The sequence below is a fragment of the Grammomys surdaster genome, unplaced genomic scaffold (assembly GCF_004785775.1).
Source record: "Grammomys surdaster isolate TR1022 unplaced genomic scaffold, NIH_TR_1.0 126531, whole genome shotgun sequence".
Lineage (NCBI taxonomy): Eukaryota > Metazoa > Chordata > Mammalia > Rodentia > Muridae > Grammomys > Grammomys surdaster.
In genome coordinates this window covers 13,664,793-13,689,711 of record NW_021621323.1, presented here as the reverse complement: position 1 = coordinate 13,689,711, position 24,919 = coordinate 13,664,793, and the positions used below count along the sequence as shown (strand labels likewise).

Sequence of the window (24,919 nt, the reverse complement as noted above, 5' to 3'; positions counted from 1 at the left end):
AGTCTTTCTTCTCAGGTTCCTTTGTCTGAAATGATATTCCTATATGACCCCTGCTATGTCCCATTACCACACATTATTAAAACTTCAAGGAACTCATATAATATACTCAGATAATATAACTCATATAATATAAGATGGTTCAAAACCATCTTAGACCTTTGTCTCCAAATACATATCTCAGTCTCCTCCAAGAATTCTGGACCTGGGTTTTCTGTAAGTACCTCACATTTAGCATGAGGAAACAAAATGTTTCTTATTTGTCCACTTCATTCCTCACCAACATACTTCTTGACAAACTTTCTATATGAGCCACTTGGATAGATAGCTATCTCCATGCTTTTAGAGAGAGAGATGGAGTTTATCTATCTATCTATCTATCTATCTATCTATCTATCTATCTATCTATCTATCTATCTATCTATCTGTATGTGTGATGGTCTGTACATGCCCTGCCTTGGGAGTGACATTATTAGAAGGTGTGGCCTTGTTGGAATAGGTGTGTCACTGTGGGTTTGGGCTTTAGGACCCTCATCTCAGCTGCCTGGAAGCCAGTATTCTGCTAGCAGCCTTCAGATGAAGATGTAGAACTCTCAGCTCCTCCTGCACTATGCCTGCCTGGACATTGCCATGCTCTTGCCTAGATGATAATGGCCTGAACCTCTGAACCTGTAAGCCAGCCCTAATTAAGTGTTGTCTTTAAAAGAAGAGTTTTTGGTTATGGTGTCTGTGCACAGCAATCAAAACACTAAGACAGTACGAATGCTTGGCCTGCATCCACGTATACCTGTTGGGTCCATGTGTATAACTGCTAGATCCCCTGGGACTAGGTTTATTTTTGTGGTGTGCCACCATGTGGGTTCTGAGAATCAAACCCAGGTCCTCTGCTAGTGGTTAAGTGTTCTTAATTGCTGAGCAGCCTATTTTTAAATGACAATCTGAATTTAAAACATCGGCTCTTATTTGTGTGCATAGAATTCTGTTCAACTTGGGAAGAACTTTGTTATTATATAATAATTGTTCACTGACATACACTCTATCATTAACTTATCTGGTATAAAACAGTCAGACACAATTGTTTTCCCTATATTATATAACAAACTTAATGTGAGTTTCCCTGTTGTTTCCTGTACTTGGAACAATGCCTTCCTAAATTATAGATGTATTCATTTAATAGATAACTCTCAGATTAATGAGTTCATTTTTTTGCTGTATTTTCTAGTTTTTCTAGACATTTTTGGGCAGCTCCTTCCTAGGTATTATAACATCAGCATACTGCAGTTTTTGTTGTGTTTGTTGTTGTTTTGGGGTATTTTTGTTTATTTTTAAGTAAAATTGATTTTGGTAATCTAAAACTACAAGATTCTACATGACTGGTGACTGGTATATTAGCCATGCCAGGACTCTGTGGAACACAGATATCAAGAATATGGGGATAAATTAAGATAAGATAGTATGATCACAAGGGTTACCCATCTTAATAACCTCTATGATGCTTGGATAGAGACTCTCTGAAATGTCACTGAGCTCCTGCTCTTGCCCTTGCTATTGAAATAGGAGGAGACCCGATGCCCTCTTCTGGCTTCTGTAGGTACTGCAAGCAAATGGTGAAGATACACTCATCAGACACACACACATAGTAAACCATTTAAAAGTGTGCATTATTACACACCTGGCCATCTCCTCACAACCAGTCCTTTCCTCCCTGAATAATTTTTAAAGATATTTACTGGTTAACTTATCTCTATTCTTGACTCTCTTTTAGAAAACAATCACATCTCTACTCCTAATTATATATTTGCTGAGACTGACCTTACTCTCCCATACCCTTTGAGACAGATTATCTCTACATAGTATAAATCTGGCTGTCCTGGAACAAACTACATAGACCAGGATGGCTTCAAACTCACAGAGATTTACCTGCCTCTGTCTTCTGAGTACTGGGAATAAAGGAATATACCTCCATGCTCAGCCTAGGGGGACCTTCATTGTCTGCTCTGAGTTATTCTCCTTCTTCTGCCTTCTAATTGTAACTACATATACATGCTGCCATATATGGCTTCTAATTTAATAATATATTTTTCTCATCTAAGAAGGGTAATTGTAAGCATTCACCTCACGTAATCTTAGCTGAAAGTATAGATAGTAACTTATAGATTAGTAACCAATATGTCATGCTTACTTCAGTATTAAAAAAATTGCTTTTCCTCAAAAAAAAAGTATTCATCTGGAGAAACATTCTTAAAATGTTCCTTTAAGAAAATAATTTTCTTTAATAGGTCTCCATAATAGCTGCTAAATAACTATAGAATAAGCAAATCATGGCTTTAAACTTACAAGTTAATAAAATACACACATGAAATGCACGCATGCACAACTCCACCCACATTACACAAGCTATTTCCAAAGAAATGTTAGTATCAATCAAAAAGATTTAAGACTTTGACAAGCTGCTTCTATGAAGCTAAGAAAAGTTAAAAGCAAAGAAAAGCAATCACTCCAAATCCTTCTTATGATACCTGAATCACTAAGTGCTTCCTCATCAATAAAGTGGTCACCAAACTGCTTAAGAGCTGTACAACATATGAACAGGAGTCAGAAAGACAATCCCACCAAAAGCATGGTACGCATACATGGATATTGGAACTCAGCTAGCAAATACTAGAACACAATGTAAACTCATAATAAATGCCCAGAATTGTGGCCTTTGGCAGGACTTTAAAAAATTACTCATCATCATACATTTATCCAACATTTGTTTATTCTTGTCATAATTCTTATGCACACTGACACAGCTCAGTACATATTGCCAATAAAAAGACAGACTGGTTTCAACTGGTTCCAAGTAAGCCTCATAATGTAAAGCTTTGCCTTGAGATTTCATGTCGAAAAACTTAAAGATGTATTTAATATTTTCTATAGTGTCTCTTTCTATCAGGCCCAGGAACATCCTCATGGCAATAATTTTGCAAAGATATGCATGCATTTCCATGTCGATTTGCAATGGCAACAGGTTTTCCAATCCCTATACACTGGCTTTGTTACTGGAGCTTGCAAACTCTATGTGGTGCTTCTGTAACCTCAGGGGACTTGTCTTTTGTTTGGTGGTGTTGTTCCTTTTTGTTTTGTTTTATATTTAAAAAAAATACAGGGAAATTCAAAATATAGAACAAAGAAAAGTCACTGAGGAGGTAGAAAAGAACCTCTGTTGTGTCAAGCATGGATTCTTATCCTACCCCCAGCCATCCCCTGCATATGTTTTAAGAAAAATGTTTTTTTCAGGGCCTTGAAATCAACTGTCTAGATTGGCAGTTCTCAACCTGTGGGATACAACTCCTTTGGTGGTCTCATATCAGATGTCCTTCATATAAGATATTTATATTATGATTCATGACAATAGCAAAATTATAGTTATGGAATAGTAACAAAAATAATTTTATGTTTAGGGGTCACCTCAACAGGAGGAACTGTATTAAAGGGTCACAGCATTAGGAAGGTAGAGATCCACTGGCTTAGGTAATTTTTACCAACTCTAAAACCATCATGAAAGTACAGATCTTGCCTGGCATGAGTGATGGCTTAGTCAATGTTGGGACTGTACTATTTGGTGTTGAGGTCATTTTATGCATTTTTAAGGCTCTTTTCTTCTGGGTTTATTATATTTTCTGACGTTTGTACTAATTAGAGACTTCTTAATATCCCATTGATGAAGAATGTTTTAAATTTTTTCAAGGCACATAAATACGAAATGTTTTGGTATAATTAGTATATGTATCAATAATGACCATAATATCAACCAGCTCTTTTTAGCACATGGCTGATTTCAAGTTTTTCTTAATTCCCCATCTTACTAGTCATTAGAGGTTAAAGGTAATAATGACAAAGATACATAGACCTGACTTGCCTGTTTTTTCAATGGCAAGAGCAAATTTAGTGGACTAAAGATTGCAACCTGGTTTTAAATGTTAAGATGCTTCCATCCATACTACCACCTTTGTCTCTAAAAAAAAACTTTTCATTCCTTTGTGTAAGAACGTGACAGCTGTCACAAAAGACTACAGGAAAGACTCACCCTCTTCATCAGAAACATCAAGAACCTCCGTCATCGTCTCAGGAACATTTAACTTATGTTTTTCCGTGATAGTCTAGAAAGATAAAAATCATTCATTGCAAAATTAAAAACAAGGCCAGACAAAAGATGAACAGAGCCACAGAGGTGACCCCTGTCTATGGCCACAGCAAGTTATCAGACTTCAACCACCCTATCTCATCCACACGGACATTTGGAAACTTTCTCTCTCTCATGAAAACTCCTTTGTTCTCTCTGAAGATAAATGACCAATGGTTCCAGGAACATTGTACAAGAGGAGATTCATTACTGTTAGTTCTCTTTTGAAAAATTGAGTCTTTAGTAATGGTGCTTGTAATTAGTCATACTGGGAAACCAAACTAATGACTTCAAGACAACTCTAAGATGAACTAAGTGAAGTTTCCAGAGAAGCTTTACAATGAAGCAATAAACATGCAATGTAATAAAAGCAAAGCCCATCAGAAAAATGCTGTAAACAAGGTAGGCTATGTAAATTATATCTGACACGTGTCTGCAGGGGTTAGAGGACCAGCATTAAAGAATAAGTCATCTTTAGAGCGTTCACAGTCTACAGTTACAGTTTATTGCTTATTGGCATTCTACAGGGCTGTACTGAGTGGCCAACTGCAAGGCATTTCATAAGAGATAAGAAGCAGAGAGATCAAGCTTCTCTGGTTGCATGGCTTCCAGTAGTAGACTCATCTCATGAGCTGCAAGGCTTCAGCGAGTCTTTTAACGTGGCTATGCCACAGTTTCCTTGTTGAAAACCACAGACTAATGTCCCATAAAACTGTTATGAATGCTAATACAGGAGCATTAAAAGCAGTCCTCAGAGTCGGCTCGAAGTCATTAAACATCATCTGGAATAACTGGTCATTGTAATTGAAAATTACATTCATCTGAGAAATGATGGGCCTCAGAAGTTGTTAGTCACTTGTGCAGCAATGAACTCCATGATCGTTATATCCCAAGCACACCACAGTGATTTCAAAATGAAAAAAAAAACAAAAAAGTCTGGCACAGAGAGACAAATGTCATGTGACTTCATTAATTGGGGAAATTGTTTAAAAGCCCAAAACCTAGAAGCAGATAGTAGAACCATATTTACCAGGGTGAAAGCAGGCAAGAGAGATGTGGGCTGGTGTTCAACAATTCAAAATGTCAGTCAAATGAGCAAGAAGTGGAAGATATATGTGACGCACCATGCTGGTCATACAGTACCACAGTCTTTTCTCCATTATTTTTCTGAGAGTATTATATATTTCAGACTGGCCTCAAACCTATAAACGTGCTATATGTAAGAACAACCCTGTAACTCCAACCCTTCTATCTCCACCTCCCAAGGGCCTGGATTGCACATGTGCACCAGGATAGCTTGTTTAAGATGTATTGGTGACCAAACCCAGAGCACGCATGCACACAGACACACACATACACATACACACACACACAAACATACACAGACACACACTTTGTACACACACATACAGACACACACAGACACACACTTTGTACACACACACACACACACACACATATATATATATATATAAAATTTGAAGTGATAAAATTATGTTAAAATCCACCAAGTGACAAAACAGGTTTTCTTTTGAGTGGAATATTTGTTTAAAGATAATACAGAAAGTAAAAGGCCAGAGAATCTCATGGTGTATAGGTAATGGCACAATTGAAGCTCATGTTAATAAGTCCAGCCTGCCTATATGACTCTTGGGATGTTTGCATAAGGCCATAGGTATTGATTTAATGGAAGCAAACTAAATAAATGCTGCAAGAAAGAGAAAGCCAAGGTCTAATGACCTCACCAAGATTAGATAGCAGATAAGCATCTATGAAGTGAACAAATTTAAATGACTTTTATAATACAGTATTTTATTCTTAGTTGAGCATTTCAAATTTGAGCTATAATTTTAGCTCAGTTAAATTATAAACTATATATCACAGTCTTCATCTCCAGCTGTGCATTAGAATAATGAAAAGCAGGTTTTTTTATTAGTAATTTTTTAATGTTAATCAAAGGCTTTATAAGTTTGGTAATGCTCAATAACAAGATGCCCATACAATCAGAAGTGTAATCCAAGACTCAACCTAGATATATCAACTACCTTTGACTGCCGGAGACATGGGAACATCCACCTCCGTGTTCCTCTCTTTCTCTCTCTCTCTCTCTCTCTCTCTCTCTCTCTCTCTCTCTCTCTCTCCCTCCCTCCCTCCCTCCCTCCTTCCCTCCCTCCTTTCCCCTCTCTCTCTCTCTCTCTCTCTCTCATATCTTCTACCTCTTCTCCTTCTCCATCTCCTCCTCTCCTTACTCCTTCTCTTCCTCTCCTTACTCCTCCCACCTTAGCTCCTCCTACATATCACCCTTCCTGTTAAAATAAAAAAAAACCTTTTCTCTCAAAATACAATTAGAACATAACTATACCAATTTGTATCAGTAAGGTACAAGATAGACCTAATACCTGGAAAAGCAGTTTTAAAATATGGCTGCTTTGAGCAGAAAACGTGGCTAAGATGGTATAATGCCTGCTGCAGAACCATGAGGATCTGATTTCAGATCTTGGGCACCCGTGTAAAACCCAAGTGCAAGGGCACATACTTATAATGCCAGAGCTGGAGACACAGGGAGATCCCAAGAGCTCACTGGTCATAGCTAAATCAATGGACTGCAGGTTCAGGGAGATCCTGCCAGAAAACCTAAGACAGATAGTGATTGAGGAAGACGCTGCATATATAGACCTCTGACCTTCAATTGTGCACACACACACACACACACACTTATAAAATTCTGCTGCTACAGTCTCAACATACAATAATAATAAGTCTGCATTCTGAGTATAAGATCGAGCTAAGAGCATTTTAAAAAAAATCCCATTTAGTTCAAGACTAGCCTTGGCTAGAAAGTGAGGACAGCAGAGGTTACATGCTTAGACCTAGTCTCAGGGGGATAAAAATCCCATTTAGTTACATTATGCAACTCAATTTAAGGATTATATTTTAGCCTTAAGAAGACTGCCACACTATAACATATCCTACTACACTTTTCTGAAACATTTTAAAATAAGTGTCTAAATGTAAATAAAATGATTTAATAATGTGGCTATATCTATTGCATATGACTAACCAGGAAGTTCGTTGTTAGGTGAAAATGTTCCAGAATAATTAACTGTCTTCCAAGGCAATTATTTCCACAAGAAGGTGTGTCTCCGTTTGAGAGTAAACGGCTGTGTGGCATTTCAGATGTTGGTAGTGTAAGAGCATACTTTTTTTGTTGTTGTTCTTGCAAGAATGAACAACCATGCTGCTTTCTTTAGAATTAAATTCTGTTATATAAGAATATGTGTATGGCAAGATCAAAAGCAGCACACAGTAATCGTTTCACTCACAGATATTTTTCTGAATACCCACAGTGCCCTCAATGTAAAATGCTATTTATAGTATGTATTTGAAGTTGATGTACTCCCAGACTTCACAGGGAATCAGCGAATGTTTGTTAAATGCATAAATAAATCTTCCTCCTCATGAATAATGTCATTAGATGTAGCATATAATTTTCTTTTATAATAAGATGTCCTTAAGATATTTGTTTACTGATATACAAGTATTATTTTGAACAACTGCACTTGAACAGTGTATGGAGAATGAAGCTATAATTCAAGGATCATGGACTTCTCTTTCTGCTGCAGAATCCAAGATGTTATGGTCAAGATAGGACACTACTTTAAAAGTTAAAATAAAATAGTATGCTATGCACAAGATTAATGAGATATAATTAAGTCAGACAATGAGTCACTCATCATGATATGGAAAAGCATAGAAAATAAAATATGAACTGTTATCATGGTATTTTATAAATACAGGCTAATATCTGGTTTTCCCTGTGTGGTGGAAAACTGTATGCTTCACTAACCAGGCCTAGTCAGCCACCCCATCCCCACCCCACTCCACTCCCAGCCTGCCAATCACTCGTTTTATTCACACACTTCCCAAGCCACCATAGCACAGAGAGCGAGCCTGGCCATCATGTGACCTTTCAACACTCTCCCCCTTTGGCTGTCATCAGGTCACCTGCAGGCTAGACCTCTTTTGTTGGTGTCAATCATATTTGTTAATATAACTTTCCTAGCTAGATAAAATATTAAATGTATAATTGACTTTCTATAAAAACTAAGATAAGTACTCTAGAAAGTTTCAACACAGGTGGGTCTCCCCAAATAGCTACTACCTAATTAGCTGTGGGTGAGTCAATTATAAATGATTTAGAAAACAAAATATGTCAGAAAAATGTAAGGATTGTGTATGCCACCTGTTTCTTTAAGAGAACATACAGAATGTATAAATGTATAAAACATTTTTAAAGATGTATTTGTTTTTAATGTGTATAAATGTTTGCATTCATGTATGCACATACATTGCATACATGCATGGAACCTAAGGATTCCAAAAGAGGGCTTCAGCTGCACTATAGGGGCTATAGGCAGTTGTCAAGGGCCATGTGGGTACTGGGAACTGAATTTGGGCCTTTTCCAAGAATAGCAAGAGTTAACCACCGGGCCATTTCTTCAGCCCCAATAAGTTATCTACATGTTATAAATTATATACACACATGTAGTGAATATTGATGGTGTTTGGGCAAAGATGACAATTTAGCCATCTGAACAAGGGATTACATTAACAGAAAAAAAATGGCCATTGAACGATGTCAAATGACATCACCCGTATTCATTTTGTTGACTCCTTTAACAGACATGGTATCAAATCAAATTAGAACGTGAAACCTACATTTTCTTCACTGCTTTAAGAAATCTTTCCTAATGATTAAAGGGTTGTATATTTAATATAATTTATGTGTGGTAACTTTGGGTAATTTATTAAATAATTTATGTTCTACTTAGTAATGATTATTTACCACATAATACATCATTTTAAAATTACACAAACAATAAAAACAGTTGATGATAGTGGATTACATGGAAGCATGAGTCATTTTTCACAGTTTTTCCAATCTTAGTGGATCACGCTTGTTGGCTATTGTTGCTGGAAATATGTCCCCATTCTGGCAAACTTACAGGGGCTTCATCCTTAGACAATGCTGAACTGCCTCGCCTCCCCTGCTGTGTCTCTCAGTATAAATTTAGAACAGCCAAGGTTAAGGAAACAAGCCACGATTCCACAGAGTCTGGGCAATCTGGGCTGAAGCAGCTCTCTTTTACAATCCCCTGCCTAGCTCTGCTTTCACACAATGCCTGCATTCATACGCTGGGGTAAAGAACTTGGGAGAGAAGTTTCTTTCTCCACGGGAACTCACGTGGCTGCACACGTGGCACACTCTTTAAATGCAAGCAACAGGAGATGAGTCCATCGCATAATTCAATGACTACACTTAATGGTAACCTCACCATGTGATTCACTAGACCTTATTATGAAATGCCTTGTGCTGCTTGCTATCCTCAGAGCGCTGGTGTTTGTTTGTTTGTTTCTTTGTTTTAGAAAATGACATTAAATATGCCATACCAGTGAAAAACAATAAAGTATACCTCTTGGGTGGTATTTTTGGTTGAAAACTAGTTAGGAATTGTTCTTTCACAACATTTTGGCTGAGCTGCTTTTCGGCGAAATCAAGATTAATTATACTGGCATGGTTAGAAAAGCCGCCTCTGTGATTCAGCAGCTTACATCAAATTCCAGATGTGTCACTCCACATCCAGGATACTACTAATCTTACATATTAATTATCTGAGGTATCATAGACAGCACACTATGGAGAGAAGAAACTATGGAGAAAAAGAACGAGCGCACATCACCTCCCAATGGAAAGTGCACTGCAGGAAGAGAACCCATCCACGATTTTCAGCTTTAAATTCCATGTCAAAAACCAAACCTACAATCCTATCAGGAGCCAGTTAAGAGAGCAAGAAAAGAAAGATAAAGCAGGATCAAAACAGGTAGCCAGTAGTTAAAAGCACTGGCTGCTCTTCCCAAGGACCTGGGTTCAATTCCCAGCACCCACATGGTGGCTAACCACCATCTAACATTCCAGTTCCAGAGGATTTTATGCCCTCGGAGGGTACCCGGCATGCACATGCTACACAGACATATACATAAGCAAATACCCATACACATAAAACAACAGCAACAACCCATGACACCACTAATACAACCCCCTTAGATAAAACAGATTGCATGGAAGTTGGTTTACTTACTGTGAGTGATATACCTTAGCTGAAATCTGATAGTCTATGTGTTATTTACAGTTTATTGGCTTTTTCACCTAGAAATTTGAATTCTAAGTATGGTGGGGTTTTTATTTTTCAAATAATGCCCCGCATTAAAATGAATATAAATAATAACATAGTAATGAATAAAACATAATAAAATATAAATAAATAAAGAGCAAGAACTCTTAAAATGTCCTAAAAACAGTTGCCTTGTATTTGAGCTAACCATTGGAGAGAGGACCTTCCATGCCTGTCCTGTACATTTGATTTCTGACCAGCCATCAGATAGCTTGCTTAGAGATGGTAAGTAGCATTTTTTAAAAATCAGCAGTGTGTGTTGAGGGGATGCACTTCACCTGTGTAACTGCAGAACACACACCGAGGTGCCTAGAGGGTAGTCTAGGGCTGTCAGTCTTAACTGTCCACCTTGTTTGAGATAGGACTGCATTGTTTGCTGCTGTGAACCTCTTGTTAGCTGGCCCTCCAGCTTCTGGAAATTCTCCTGCCTTTACCTCCAATCCTATCAGAGGAGCACCAGATTTAAAGATATGTGTTAGCATTATATGAGATCTGGGGGTCCAAATTTAGTTCTTACCTGCAAGAACAGTGTGCTAGCCACTGAGCCATTTCCCAGCCTTGCAATTAGAATGTTTAAATTAAATGCTAGTTGCTTCTGTTTTAAAATACATGTCTTTATGTTTAAGATCATTTTTTCGATTACTATTTATTCACATCAAATCTTGTGAAAGTTTCCCAAAGATGTGAAGTTTCCCAATGTTGTTGATGCAAAAAAAGAATATATTTTTTCTCTGTGTCATGCTTCTTCCCCCTTCCCCCTTCGCTTGGGCAAAGGAGCTGGTTAGCACCACTGATACTTTTCAGCAAGTAGCACAGAGGCCTCTCACATCTTTCCTCCAATAAAGAAGAAATGTTACTTATCAAATGAATGAGGAGGGGGTGGGGCCAAAAGAGGGAAAGAGCCACAAGGCCGCCATCTAGCGGCAATTCAGTGAAAACACATATCCATGATTCCCAGTGCAGAAAAAGTAACAAAGTAGGCAAAAACAAAACAAAAAAACCCCAAACCAAACCAACAAGCAAAATCAAGACTTCTGACAGTACATATGCTCAGCCAATCTTGTCACTAAAGCCTTCATTTCTTCCGATGTGCATGCTATTCTGAGGTGACATTGTCAGGTAAGTTTTCATCTGAAGACGTTCCTCTTACAAAAAAGTCCCATATTTTTAAAGCAATTAAGACTCAGGCATATTTGAGGAAAAATAAATTTAAAAAAAGACTCAGGCATACAGAAAGACCTTAAATATTCTTACCACAAGAAAATGAAGGTTTGAGGGGATGGACAAATTTATCTCCATTTAAGTAACACATAATGGAAATGCATAGCACTGCATGACATTGCAGAAACCAGGGCTTTTTTCTGAATTAATTTAAAATGTTTAAATGGAATATAATTTTTTTTTAAAATTCCCTGGCCATATATAATGACCCCGAAGTAGGGAGATGAACACTGACAAGACTTTTCTTGTATATAATTTACCAAATCTATACTTTAGATCTTTATAACTGCTGTGTGTACCGGCTAAAGGTGGGTCTGCTAGAAAAGTGAGCAGTCAGCTGCCTCCCCTCTGGAAGTTCAGCCGATAATGTGTGGCCCATTAATTATTCATACTCTACTCTATTTAAAACTGCATCACATCACATCAACTGTATTCTGTCTACTTCAATGGCTGTCAACGGGGACTTTCCATCAGCCCGTGAAACAAAATTCCTTTCTTTTCCCTCCCATCAGTGAAAAGAAGCGAGTGTTCCCAACACTGCGTGAATCAGTCCTAGCGGGGACCATTTACTAGAACCTTATTCTGAATACTTTGTTGATTTGTGGTTTTATTGTTTCCATAGAACATCTCATGTTTTGCTGTTTCTCTATAAAGATAAATTTAAAAGCCATTGTTCATAGAATCCATGCTTAAGTTAAAGTTAAAAAAAAAAATTCTCCCTGGAGCCTATGCAGAGATCAGGACGCCTCCTGGTCAGGGACTTTTTCTGGCAAAAGCCAATGATCATGACTTCTGCCTCCTCAAGGATCAATAGTCATTTTAAAGCCAAGGAAATAAAAGATTTTAGGCATACACTAGACATCTGCAATTTTCTTTTTGGATTCTAAAAAAAAAAATCATCAGGCATAAGAAAGAAAAGAAGAAATGTAAGGATGCCTGCTTGTGGGCAGAAGTGCATTTGACTAGTAAGGGGGTCTTTTCAGATGCCACCTGACCTCTAGGCCAAGTTGAAGTTGGCTACAGAGTGTGGTACCTCTCTGCCAGCAGTAGGTGTCACACATACCTAGAGGAATGAGATAGAGGAAAAACAGCCACAGGGAAAGGGTACTTTTCTACAGTTACAAAGCTACATCCATGAATTTTATTTGAAATTATATTGAGTAAAAGACAGAATCCTCATATCTGTTGGTGAATGCATGTGTAGCTTCATATTCCCGAGTCTATCTCACAATGCATTCAACAAAAGAAGTTCGACACGAAATCTGCAAACACTGAGTGAAAAGCATGTGGCGGGAAAACCAAGAGGACAGGAGCAGATCAGTTGTCTCGGTACTCACCGTGGTAGTGGTGGTGACCTCTTCAGTCACAACCTTCAGGGTGTCAACCACGGAGATGTAGCCCAGCCGCTTAGCAATCGCCAGGGCTGTGTTACCATTCTGAAGAGAGAGAAAGAGGGGAAGAGTGAGAAAGGCTAGGGAGGACTGCCTTGGGAGCCAATGAGCTCACCCGTGGTGCTGCATGAGCCAGCACTTCCTTCCAAAACAAGGCACAGCTCAGGAAAATCACTAGTTTTTACCATTACTTCTAAATCTGTCTTTGTAACTTCTTTAGACTATAGCCCAGGTCACCATGGTAACACAACAAGCTTGCATCTGCCTGCTCTTTTTAATAAGAAGCACTTGATGCTTTAACCCTGAGGTTGTTGAGCAGCTCCAAATGCTATACTGGCTTTCTGAAGAAGCCACCTTTCAAACTGAGGGTGGCATCTGCCAGAACTACTAGGGAGAACCTGGTACACTCATTGCTCACCAAGAGTCAGGCCATCTGCTGCAGGTAAGATGTTACCATAGGGACCCAGTGACAGATTTAGCCTCTGCACTGCAGGAGCTCCAGTGCTGCAAAAACTATACAAGCTAGCAATTCTGGCTGCATCCAGCCCAGGCCACTGGGGACCCTGTTTGTTTAATTACACCGCTTAGTTTACATTTCAATGGCTCCACCGTCCCAAAGAGGCAGTTCCAAGCCAGCCAGCAGCTCAGAAACTGGGCTCCCTTAAGAAGACAAAGAGAGAGGGGTTGGAAAAGTGCTCACATCTGAGAGCCAGCTGTAAGCAAAACCCTTCCAGCAGCCCAAGTGAAGGGCCCCACTCCCAAGGGAGCTAACTGACTTCCTTCCTAGCAAGTACTCCCCCAGAAATCACAGACTTCTAAAAAGAATTTTTTTCTCCCCAAATCTGGGGCTTTCCACAGTCCAGGAGTTTGTTTAAGGGGGAGGTGCCGTATTTAATCTCTGCATATAAAACACCAGGGCAAGAGAAGAGGAGGAAGAAGAGGAGGAGGAAAAGGAGGAGGAGGAAGAGGAGGAGGAGGAGGAGGAGGAGGAGGAGGAGGAGGAGGAGGAGGAGGAGGAGAAGGAGGTAGAGGAGGTAGAGGAAGAGGTAGAGGAAGGCAGAAGAGAGGGTCATGTCATGAGAGTTCCTTACCGCAGTGGTGGCGTTAGGCTTGGCCCCGTGCTGGAGCAGGACATTAATGATGTGTGTGTGGCCCTGCTGGGCAGCTTGGTGCAAAGGTGTGTAGCCATTCTGTTGATCACGGTGGCACGGATTCGTAGAGGGAGAAGGAAATTAGGTTAGCCTTCAGTTTCAGTTCCCTTGTCTTACTCACCGCAAACCCATCAAGGACCTCATTATTTATTTAGAGCACAATTTCCCCAGCAACCCATTTCTCAGCAGCAAACACTCCCTCACACCTTATGTCAGACTATGAAACACAAGATAAACAGACTCCAAATTATAACTCTTATTATATTTTAACTGATTGGCATTTAAAATGCTTACGCCAAGAGAACATTAAAAAATGAGGAAGAACAATACAACCATGAGATAATTCCTTAAAAAAGATGAAGACTGAGGTGCTGTCTAGCTGAAGGCTGCTGAGGGTCACACAGGCTGCTGTTAGTTAACAGTCCAAATACCCCGTAGATCTACAACAGTGAAAGAGAATCAAATATCATGCTCAACTCGGGAGAGGGCTACAGTTATAAAAGCCTGCATGTGAAAACTTTAGAATAGAAAACTTCATTGGAATCCCAATGCTCTGTCCCAATAAAATGTGTCTTTAAAAACTAGAATTTTGAGCTGGGTGTGGTGGCACACATCTTTAATCCCAGCACTCAGGCGGCAGAGACAGGTGGATCTCCTGCCAGATCTAGGACAGCCTGGTTTACAGAAAAACCCTGTCTCCGAATCAAAAACAAAAACAAACAAAAATGAATTTTGACAGTGTGATTGAAACTTTCATGGAGATGAAAGACCCTGACTTAGAAGGAATTGCTGTTAGGATTAGTGTGAACCAGTCTTGCAGACACATGTAATAGTTGACTGGTGGCACAAGTTAGTTATGTATCCATGTTAACTCAGAATTTTCACTAGAATTCTTGATGGTTGGATAGGAGCCAGTGCCTGGGCATTCAATGTGTGCCAGACACTGGACCTTATCTTCATCATCACACTTGCAGGGCTTGGCATGTAAAAGGTATTTTGTAAATAGCAGTTGACTAAATGAAGGGTGAGCAAGTGATTCAGAAATAAATATTTTTCTCCCCATCTCAGAGATGGTGAAACTGGAAATAATAAAGTTAACCAATTTCTCCACAATCACTGAAGGATCAGATCCTCTGTGGAGGATCATGGAAACCAGAAGCTACTTGGCAATGCCCAGAAAAAAAAAATTATTTGTATCAGAGCCCATTGTGTTAAGCTGTAACTTCTAAGTGGTCCATTTGTAAACATTATGTTTAAAATAATATGCACATACATGTGCACATTTCATCCAGTGTCAGAGTCAACTCATGGCCAACATGCATATTTGGTCATTTTGACAATATGAAGTCTCTGATTATATTTGTGAGTGTCATAAGATCCCACGTAAACAGTCACAGTGGCTTTTCTGTGTGTGGGAATATAATCATGTGTGAGTGTCTTTCTATCCAGGTGTTGGAAACTCTGTCACATTAGAAGTGTAACTCTGGCTATTGATCCCTACAATAAAGTAACCCCAAATCCCTGAGAATACAGTTCATTTACAGAGCCTCATAGTACCCAACAGTCATTACAGAGACCCTGCTTTGAGATCAGACAATCAATCCATGAACAGTTGAGAAGGGCAAAATAGTGATATTTCCTAAGAATTCTTCCTGTCTATTTTAGGTATAATATTCTATAAAATGAATTTAACATACTTCATTATAACCCAAGTTAGTTCAGTTACCAAGCATTTACCAACCATGTACTACATAATAAATACTTAAACATATAAAGAACATTCTATATGCTAAACTAATATATATTAGTATACCATAAAGATAGATTACCTACAGCTACATAGATAATGCTAAATATAATTAGTCATGAGAAAATAACAGTCTGGTCCCACAGTAGACCATATATGGAGTCCTCAGTGCCCACTGTGATCTGGTAAATGATCCCTGGGTATGATTTAGTCTAACCTTTACCTGAAGCTGTGGTGAGTGAGAGTATATACTGGAAGTTTGAGCAGGTCTATAATTTTACACGAACGTTGGCTAGACATTTCTGTGCCTCTCCAACTCATCAGCACACCCGCCTCAGACCTAGTTTCTTCTACTAAGGATGAGCAAAGCTTCAAATACCTTACACTTCTGTTCTCTCACTTATAATACAGAAGTGGCTGAAGTTCCATCCTTCAAGAAGGACCAGATAAAATTTCCGTGAAGATATGAGCAGCTGATGAGAATTATATGCAAATGCTAGCAAACTGTGTTGTCTCCTCACTTCCCATCTTAGTATCTTTGCAGCAAGCCAGGAGAGGACCATTTTGTACTGCAGTTTAAACCCCTTTCACGAGTTAATTCCCTGTAAGTCCAGTCTGTTTCAATCTAATATGACAGGGTTTCATTATAATTCTAAGCAAATAATGATTTCATTTTTAAAGGTTTACGTTTCTCAATTTTTATGCCAAGTTGAAAGGCAGTACATATGTTTGCATTTGAAAAGCAATTAAACAATTCTTTGGTAACTATGGTTACACATAAAATATCAGGAAGAAAATATAATTCCTTCTGCAAAGGTATCCTTCCATGAGGAAAAATTCTGGAAACTTTATTAACAGATTGCCTATTAAGGCATTCACCAATTTACTCCACTGAAATATATGGCCCCAAAGGTCACAGTAAACGTTATATAGTTTATCTAAAAAAAAAATACCTAAAATGTTAAAATGAGATTTTTTCCCCTCTTTATCAAATGTCTGTTTGACAAAGATCTAATTCCACAGAGGCCCAAACAATACAATATATCTAATTATTAAAATCATCTCAGTGAGCAAATGCTCACTAAAACTATGTAAACCTTTGGTAGTACCACCAATGTCTCATTGCATGGTACATTGGGACATTTTAGCCTGCTGTGGCTGCATGTATGAGCTGCCTCAACAAAAATGGTGTTAGGAACTAAAGTCTGAGGAGCCATATGTAAGCACCCACAGTAGAATAGGTTGATTGTCAAGAAGGAAACTGAATATATATTTTACCTTGGTTTTCGCATTGACATTTGCTCCCTGTTTCAGAAGAAAGTTGACCATTTTCACATTTCCGTAGTGACAGGCCACGATTAAAGGTGTGTAACCAAGCTGTGAATGACAAATCCCAAAGTGTAAGTATTATACTTCTAGTAATTAATAACCACAGGGTAAGGTCTCAGTTATTGTACCCTGGTATCCTTTGAGTGTGAATATAGGGTGAGCAGTCGCTAACCACACAGAACTTTACATCAGCAAGGGACACCTGGGAGACTTAACTTAGCTACAAGAACTGAGAACGGGAGGCTATGTCAGTGGGAGGAAGAAGAGTCCTGTAGAACAAGTATGTAGAGATGGCAAAGGATGGTGGGAAGAATGTAAGAGGTTAAGATGGAAAGATGTACAACAATGTCTTCTGGACATAACACACCCATGGCACTCATAAACTTACTCAGCCGCTATTATCTGCCTGAGACTTGAGTGAGATTGGGGCCATCAATATTTCATCCTGAATGAGAGAGGAGACCCAGGAGGCCCCATCCCTTCCCGAGGGACTATCAGCAATTGACACTTGTTTGGGGCACAGTGTCACTGTCTTCAGTAGTGTAGCTATAGAGAAAGTGCCCTTGCTCCATGGAGTAACTTCCCACCGATGTTCATACAAGTAAGTCTAATTAAAATCAGCAGTTAAAGCAAAAAGAAGGCAGGAAAGGGGGACAGGAAGGGAGGAGTGAAGATGACAATTCATTATATTATATATACAAATATATATAATATATCTTATATACAAATATATAACATATTATATATTAGTATAAATATACACATAAATAAATATATAATATAAAATTGAATATCACATATATATGATATATGTGATATACAATATATAATATATATGATATATACAATCATATATATATGTGTGTGTGTGTGTGTATATGTATATATATATACATATACACACACAAAAAAAAAATAAGTGATACTAAAACAATTTAAAAAGAATGGGTAAGTAAACAACAGCACAGAGAAGACCAATCCACCTCAAGACCAAGGGCACAAAGCAGACCAAGGACAGGCCAAACCAGTGAGGTATATGTATGAGTTAAAGCCAACATGAGAGGGTAGGCAGCACCCTGCAGAACTGGTACTTAAGATGGATCCTGGGGCCACTTTCATCTGACTCATATCAGACCCAGGGAATCATGGAAAGGCTTATACTTTAGAATAAACTTTTAAGAAGAGGGACCTTGGGCTTAGCTGACCAAGAATCAGCCGAACCGGAACGAGTGGCAACACTGCCAAGAGATCGGCTGTACCTTTGTGTAGGCGTCCCGATCAGCCCCATGTTTGGTGAGAATGTCGGCAACGTTCACTTTATCTTCTTGGGCTGCAAGGTGTAAGGATGTGAGTCCACTCTGTAGCAGGAATGGAAGCAAAGGAAGACATCAGAGCGGGAAACACGCGGTCACCTACAGCATCGTGTCTGGAAAGGAGCTGGGAAGCATACGGCCCTCTCCAGACATCTCATCGCAAGTTTTAGACAAATGGGTGGAGTAAATATAAGTTTTCAGCCAAGACCTACTCTCTGCAGCAAATTACATTTTCTGTACTTGGTATTTATGACTTGAGTCCTTAAAAATAATTCAGCTAACGAGATTCCAAGCAATATTCATTTCAAGCCTACCTACAACTCCTCATGAATCTTCTTGTTTACTTAAATAATGGACCAAAAATATTGCTGAAACTTTATAACCTCGGCAATCATCAATATTTTCATCAATAAAGTGTCATAGTAATGTTAAAAATATATTGAGTTACTGGAAGTAAGTTCAAAATATTTTTTTTCAGTTTACTCTAGAGGCACGGAGCTATCTTCAAGATGTTTTTTTTTTCTTTTTCTTTTTGTAAAGTAACCCTATCATTTATATAACAACCTAAAAAACATGGCAATTTTTATACAGACAAGTTTATTCTTTGAGTATCCATCAAATGTGTTGATTTGCATACATGGATAAAGTACAGTCAAGAATTAATTGAAAAACATCAAGGACTAGAGAGAGAAGCAGCTTATCCGGCTGAAGCCACACCCTGGCAGTCTCACTATATACAAATAAACAAAACTGACGATAAGGGCATCAGATACGTTTGTAGCAGGTAAATTTTGAGTACTTTTTATACACGGGATTTGGCCATAGCTATGAGCCAACTTCCTGCCTCTATAGCCCATGGTCTTGCTTACAGTATACCCAGGCTATGTGTTCCACTCTTCCAACTAGCATGCCGGTATCCTTTGTATTTACCTGTTTTTAGTATTTTCAGTGGGTAGTAGTGATTGGCTGTAGGACCTCAGGCATATCTCACAAATGCTGCACTATCGGGTTACAACCTTAACTCCCTTTCTACCTTTTATTATAAAACAAGTCTCACTAAGGGACCCAGGCTAGTCATGGCCTTAACAACTCAGGAAGGCTTTGCGTTTATAAGTTTCTGGCTTCACCCTCTTAGTAGCTGGGAATACAAGCCTGTGCCATCAAACATTGCTAACAATGTCAGACCTGTAAACTGAGGTAGGTACCTTGTCCAAGGTCAGTTGGCATCCTGGTTAATTGGCCTGCCCCACTGACCACTGCTGGAAGGCTCATTCTCTCCTCTAGCATTGAGGCTGAGAGAACTGAGCATGGCGTTCAGACTCCACGGCTGCCAGCATGGTGGTGCTCTGAGAAATTAACAGACACTCTAATCATTGAAAACATGGGATCACCTGCCACCTACAGACTTTGCAGGTGTAGCTGCTGTGTCATATGTAGGTCAGTAGGTGGCAGAGAGGAGAGCGGTTATATCTATGTTCAGTATTCTGACCTTTGAACATCTGAATGATTAGTAGCTTAACATTCCCTGAAAAAAAGAGAGCCTGAGAGAACTACCAGTCTGGCACCTTGGAACTGGGACAGGGAGCTAGCCTGAGACAACTGCCTGTCTAGTGACAGGAAGGGCCAGAAGGATTCACAGAACAGGGAGCAATTTAAAGGCTTGAAGAACCCCACCTGGGACCACAGCCCCCAGATGGAAGTGATCACAAGACAGACAGCCCTCACAAGGGGTCACGTAGGCAAGCCAGGAGAGGACCAAGCCCAAGACAACCACCAGACCAGTGCTATAGGACCCAGAAAGGGAGCTAGCTTGAAATAGTCACCAGTCTGGTGCTGTGCAGACCTAAAGGAGTAGGCACGCCCAAGATGACCCTTGCCCACTACCATAATGCACAAACAGGGCATAGCACTCCTAAGTTCAACCCCAGACATACGGAGACTCAGGGCACCACTAAGAGGAACAAGGAAGTTGTGGAGAAATAAAATAGAAAGAGAATCAGAAGGATGTATGCACAATAGGCAGAAATGGAGACCCGAGGGTAGTGAGGAGCAGCCTGAGGTGAGTAGCCCGTGATCCCACCGGGGACCAGGGTGGGCTCCTAACCTGTGCTACTATCAGAGTCCATGGCTCTGGAGCGGCAGGCATCTGGTACCACTGTCTGAGGAGGGTACAAACTGATCCCACCCTGCACCTGGGAAGAGCTGGCCCTGGGGACATGACAACAGGAGAGGTGACCCTGCCCCTGGCTGGCTGCTATACTCAGGGAGTGCCACCCCACCCCCTAGACACACACACATTTCTGGAGTTGCAGATGAATAGCCCCAAGAATACCATCATGGGATAGCTGGCCCTTCCACCTGTCTCCCATGTAGTAGTCTGGATGAGGGAGAGATACTTTTGTCCCCTCTCAGCCATAACCTCCTGCAGCAGGCAGTAGACCTAGCCCTGGGGTCGTGAGAACAGGAGAGTTGTCCCTGTTCCGTATCTGCTGCAGCACTCAGGAGAGCAGGCCCTGTATTTCACCTGGGCAGCACAATAGAGCCAGCCCTAGATATGAAGGTTATAGGTGAGCCAGCCCCCAGGGTGAAAGAGGGAGAGTCAGCAGGCTGACCAGCTCAGATACTTCTCAGGCTCAGATACAGGGCTTTGAATTAGTTCACCCCAGCATCTACACCATCCGTGAACTGCTGGAGTGCACAAACAGGCCAGTCCTACAGATCCAAACACAAGGCAACACCAGGATATCTGAGAGGAGTCCCATTGAGGTCCCAGTATAGAACATTTGCCAGCAAAAATGTGTAGACAAAAGGGTGTACTCTGGACATGCTGTGTATGCTATGGCTTCCATGATGAAATTTTCATTTTCTGTGGGGGGTAAGGGGTAGGGGTAGGTCACAAGGATAGAAGGTGGATATGAAGAGAGGGGGAGACAGTGGGACTGGGGTACATTATGTGAAATTCACAAAGAACCAATAAAAACTTAAAACAAATTTAAAAAAAGAAAAGATGGGTGTCCCATGCAGACAGAACATTCTACAACTTCACAGGGGACTTTCATTTTAGGGGCTAGCACTTGTTAATCCTTGAGCAGCTTAGCTCAACTTCGTTTCACAAAACATCAGCCTGACAAAGAAATCTGGTTTGCATGAAAATTCTGTCACTTACAAACAATTTTTTAATCCTATAGCATAAAAATCTTAATATTAAGACATAGGAGAAGATACTTAAGAATCTGAATATTAGTATAAAACAGACATTTTTTTATCCTCAAGTTGATTTTTTTTTCTTATGGTTTCTTGAGGCAGAGCGTCACGATGTAGCCCAAGCTGACCTCAAAGTCAGGAACCTCCAAAATGAAATAATCTTCTTCCTTGCTGAGTGTGTAAGTCAAAAAGCTCTTTAAGTATTTGCTATCTGGCTGTTTAAATTCTTTGAAAGCAAGTAATATATTAAAAAGGATGGTTTCCAGGAGAGCAAAGTGAATTCACTCTCTGTATTTTGAAAGTTAAAAATTATACCATCAGAAGCATCGTGAGATCAGTTTCACATACTGTCCAGAATGCTTCCTTCTTTGAGGTGTTGAACAGAGTTGACCAGGAGACACCCTAAACAATACAAGTTATTTATCTTGATTGATCATCTCAATGATAAAACCTTTTCACTGAAGACACTACCCACTTCAGGCACAGGTCAGTGAAAAATCAAATTTCTCCTGGCCAGGAAGCCCCCTCCTCGTTAACTAGTTTTCAAAGTACCGAAAGATGCTATGCAGGCTGCTGGGGGTGGGGGATGTCATCAGCAATCTCACCTGTCAATCATCAGTGATGACCAGCCTGCTTAGATATGCCTACTGGTGTAAGAGTGACACAGTTGCTATAGTCACTGCCTGCTTTGCGAATGGATTTAAGGCTCATTCCACAGGATAAAACATGTGCGCTTGATACTGAGAATCTGGCTCCAATTAAAACCAGTGGCTTGGTGGGGTTAGCTCACAGGCCCCAGGAATGAATCTACTACTATTATTCCGGTAATCAAACACAATATTGGCCTCTATTATTAGTGCAGCTTTCTGGCCTCATCAGAGAAGTTTCTTCATGCAGTGGACAGTAGTTAACAGAGAAACTTATAACTGATGAAAGTACAGGAAATAAGTATCTGTGGATCGCCCAGCCACAAACAGGATATTGATATCACCCCATCTCCAGGGACTATTATGGAAGAAGGCACAAAAGGATTGTAAGATCCAGAGGTTGGACAGGACCAGAGCAAGACAGTGTCTTCTGGAGATTACAAGTGGCTGCACTCATGAACTCAAAGCAGTTGTGGTTGCTAGCACAAGTCCCACACAAAGATGTAGCCAGTCAATATGCTATCACAGAATGAGGAGAGGGGCCCATGGTCCCCTGACTGAAGAGATATGGACAGTTTATAGTTTCTGTGGATAGGTGGATCAGTTTCCTTCTTTGGGTCTGACCACTGGTCGATCAACTGCCACAGTGGATGGCTTCACACCCATGAGTGGGCAGCACAAACTGGAATCTATGGGTTTTTGTTTGTTTGTTTGTTTGTTTGTTTTACAGACACAAAATTAAGAGGGGTACAAGGAAGAGGGCTTAGATGGGGGAGGAGTGAAGAACAAATATCACCAAAACATATTGTCTGATATTCTCAAAGAATTAATAACATATTATATGTAAAATGGATTTTAATCCACTCAAAGTGGTCTTAATGTTTAAATAGTTTTCTCCAGATTATTTTCAAATGAATATGTTTTTGACAGACAATAAACAGTTGTGTGCCCTCCTCCTTTGTAAACAGACGTTAAATAAAAATATATATTTTTTATCTTAGTGTCAAGATTTCCTCATCTGGGCAGATGATCACCCCAATGGCAGGATTTAAATGTGGTTCAGGCTTTCCTTACTGTCTAGATGATGCTAGCTTTCATTGTTAGGTTTTATGTTTATTCTTTTTAAAATGCAAGTCTGGGACAACTATACCAGCTCCATGCTGTGATTTAAACATGTCTCTCAAAATTTCAAGGCAAAACTAGATCTTCAAGAGTATATATTGATACTACTTTAAGTTAGGGTCTTTGAGTGGACTTAGAATTCTGAATGCTAACGAGTGTAAAGCTCCCATCCTCCGTTTGTGATATTTTCCTCTGTATAATATGTAACAAGAAAACCCTCACCAGCTCCAAAGAGGTGATGATGTCATCCTGTTGGACTTTTCAGCCTTCAGATTCATAAACCCATTCAAACTCTTATCCTCTAAAAAGGACCCAATCTCAAGTATTTTGTCATAGCAACAGACTAAAACATTACACTTCAAGGATCTAGGAAGACTTTAGGTAAAAAGGATTTTGGAGACGGCAATGAAGGATGCATCGAGACACTTCTGAGTGATAAAGACAGGGACCAGAGCTCTAGGTACACTGGGGACAATCTATCTGTGTCACAGCTCTTCTAGAGACTGCATGTTATACAACCCCTGTAAATGTGTGTAAGCCGATCTGTACTTGATATTCCAAAATACTAGTTAATCCATCCATCACACACAGAAAGCATAGTATCTGTGGAAAATCCTAAGAAGTTTATTATGTTTTTGTCTTACCCAATCACATGCCACAAAAAGCACCAAGAGAGTCAAATGGTCAGTTAACAAGCACCGATTGTAATTTTCAGTTTCTGGGCAGCTGGTTCCTGGTTGATATATGTAAGTAAATCTGTCGTATGCCTTCATGATTGGACGAGTTTATCCTTATATCTTTGACAGTTAATATGGTCATCTAAAAAGGCTAGTCACTGGAAAGAAACATATTACTGTGGGGCTTTCTGTAAAAAGGAAGTTCTAACCAGAGCTACCCCCTAAGATAGGCAGAAGGTGGCTTAAAAATCGGTGTTTGATTAAGTTCTCGAGCCATGACTCAGAGTCACCTGTTGAAGCCATTCTTTACGTTGTCTCTGCCTTCCTAGCCAATTTCTTACTGCAATTTGCAATCACGACCAGAAGAAACTAGGGCACTGTGCGACTGCTGGAAATGCAGTGATCTTAACTCCTAGGCAGTATGGGCTAGCCTTCCCGTGATGCTCACACCACAAGGAGACACTGAGAAAGCAGGGCTGCACAGAGAGATAACTGAACTGGCTTGAGAAGAAAGGTAAAGACCCACACTGCAGGGTTATGGGTAGCAAACATGTAGGAGAAATCAGCAGCATCCCATGGTTTTCTAGTTCTCATATGCTTGCCTTCCTTGTTATCTTGGGGCTTTTAGCACAGCCACGTTTCCTTTGCATACTCTCAAAAACAAGGATACATACACACACACACACACACACACACACACACACACACACACACACACA

The 24,919-nt window shown here is 39.8% G+C and overlaps 1 protein-coding gene and 1 non-coding gene across 3 annotated transcripts in view; one reads left to right on the top strand and one right to left on the bottom strand.

Moving 5' to 3' along the window:
• The window catches only part of Ank2 (ankyrin 2), a 567,056-nt gene that overhangs the window by 60,710 nt on the left and 481,427 nt on the right, over positions 1-24,919 (bottom strand). For both annotated transcript variants that reach the window (XM_028760361.1, XM_028760362.1), the window contains exons 19-23: positions 18,497-18,595; positions 17,187-17,285; positions 14,102-14,200; positions 12,957-13,055; positions 4,070-4,142 (exon numbers count right to left, since the gene is read on the bottom strand). In XM_028760361.1, the coding sequence (XP_028616194.1) occupies positions 4,070-4,142; positions 12,957-13,055; positions 14,102-14,200; positions 17,187-17,285; positions 18,497-18,595 (469 nt within the window). The remainder of the gene's footprint in view (positions 1-4,069; positions 4,143-12,956; positions 13,056-14,101; positions 14,201-17,186; positions 17,286-18,496; positions 18,596-24,919) is intronic.
• Positions 19,941-20,073, top strand: LOC114614890. Its single transcript, XR_003710401.1, has one exon. It is a non-coding gene; the product is annotated as a small nucleolar RNA SNORA17 (small nucleolar RNA).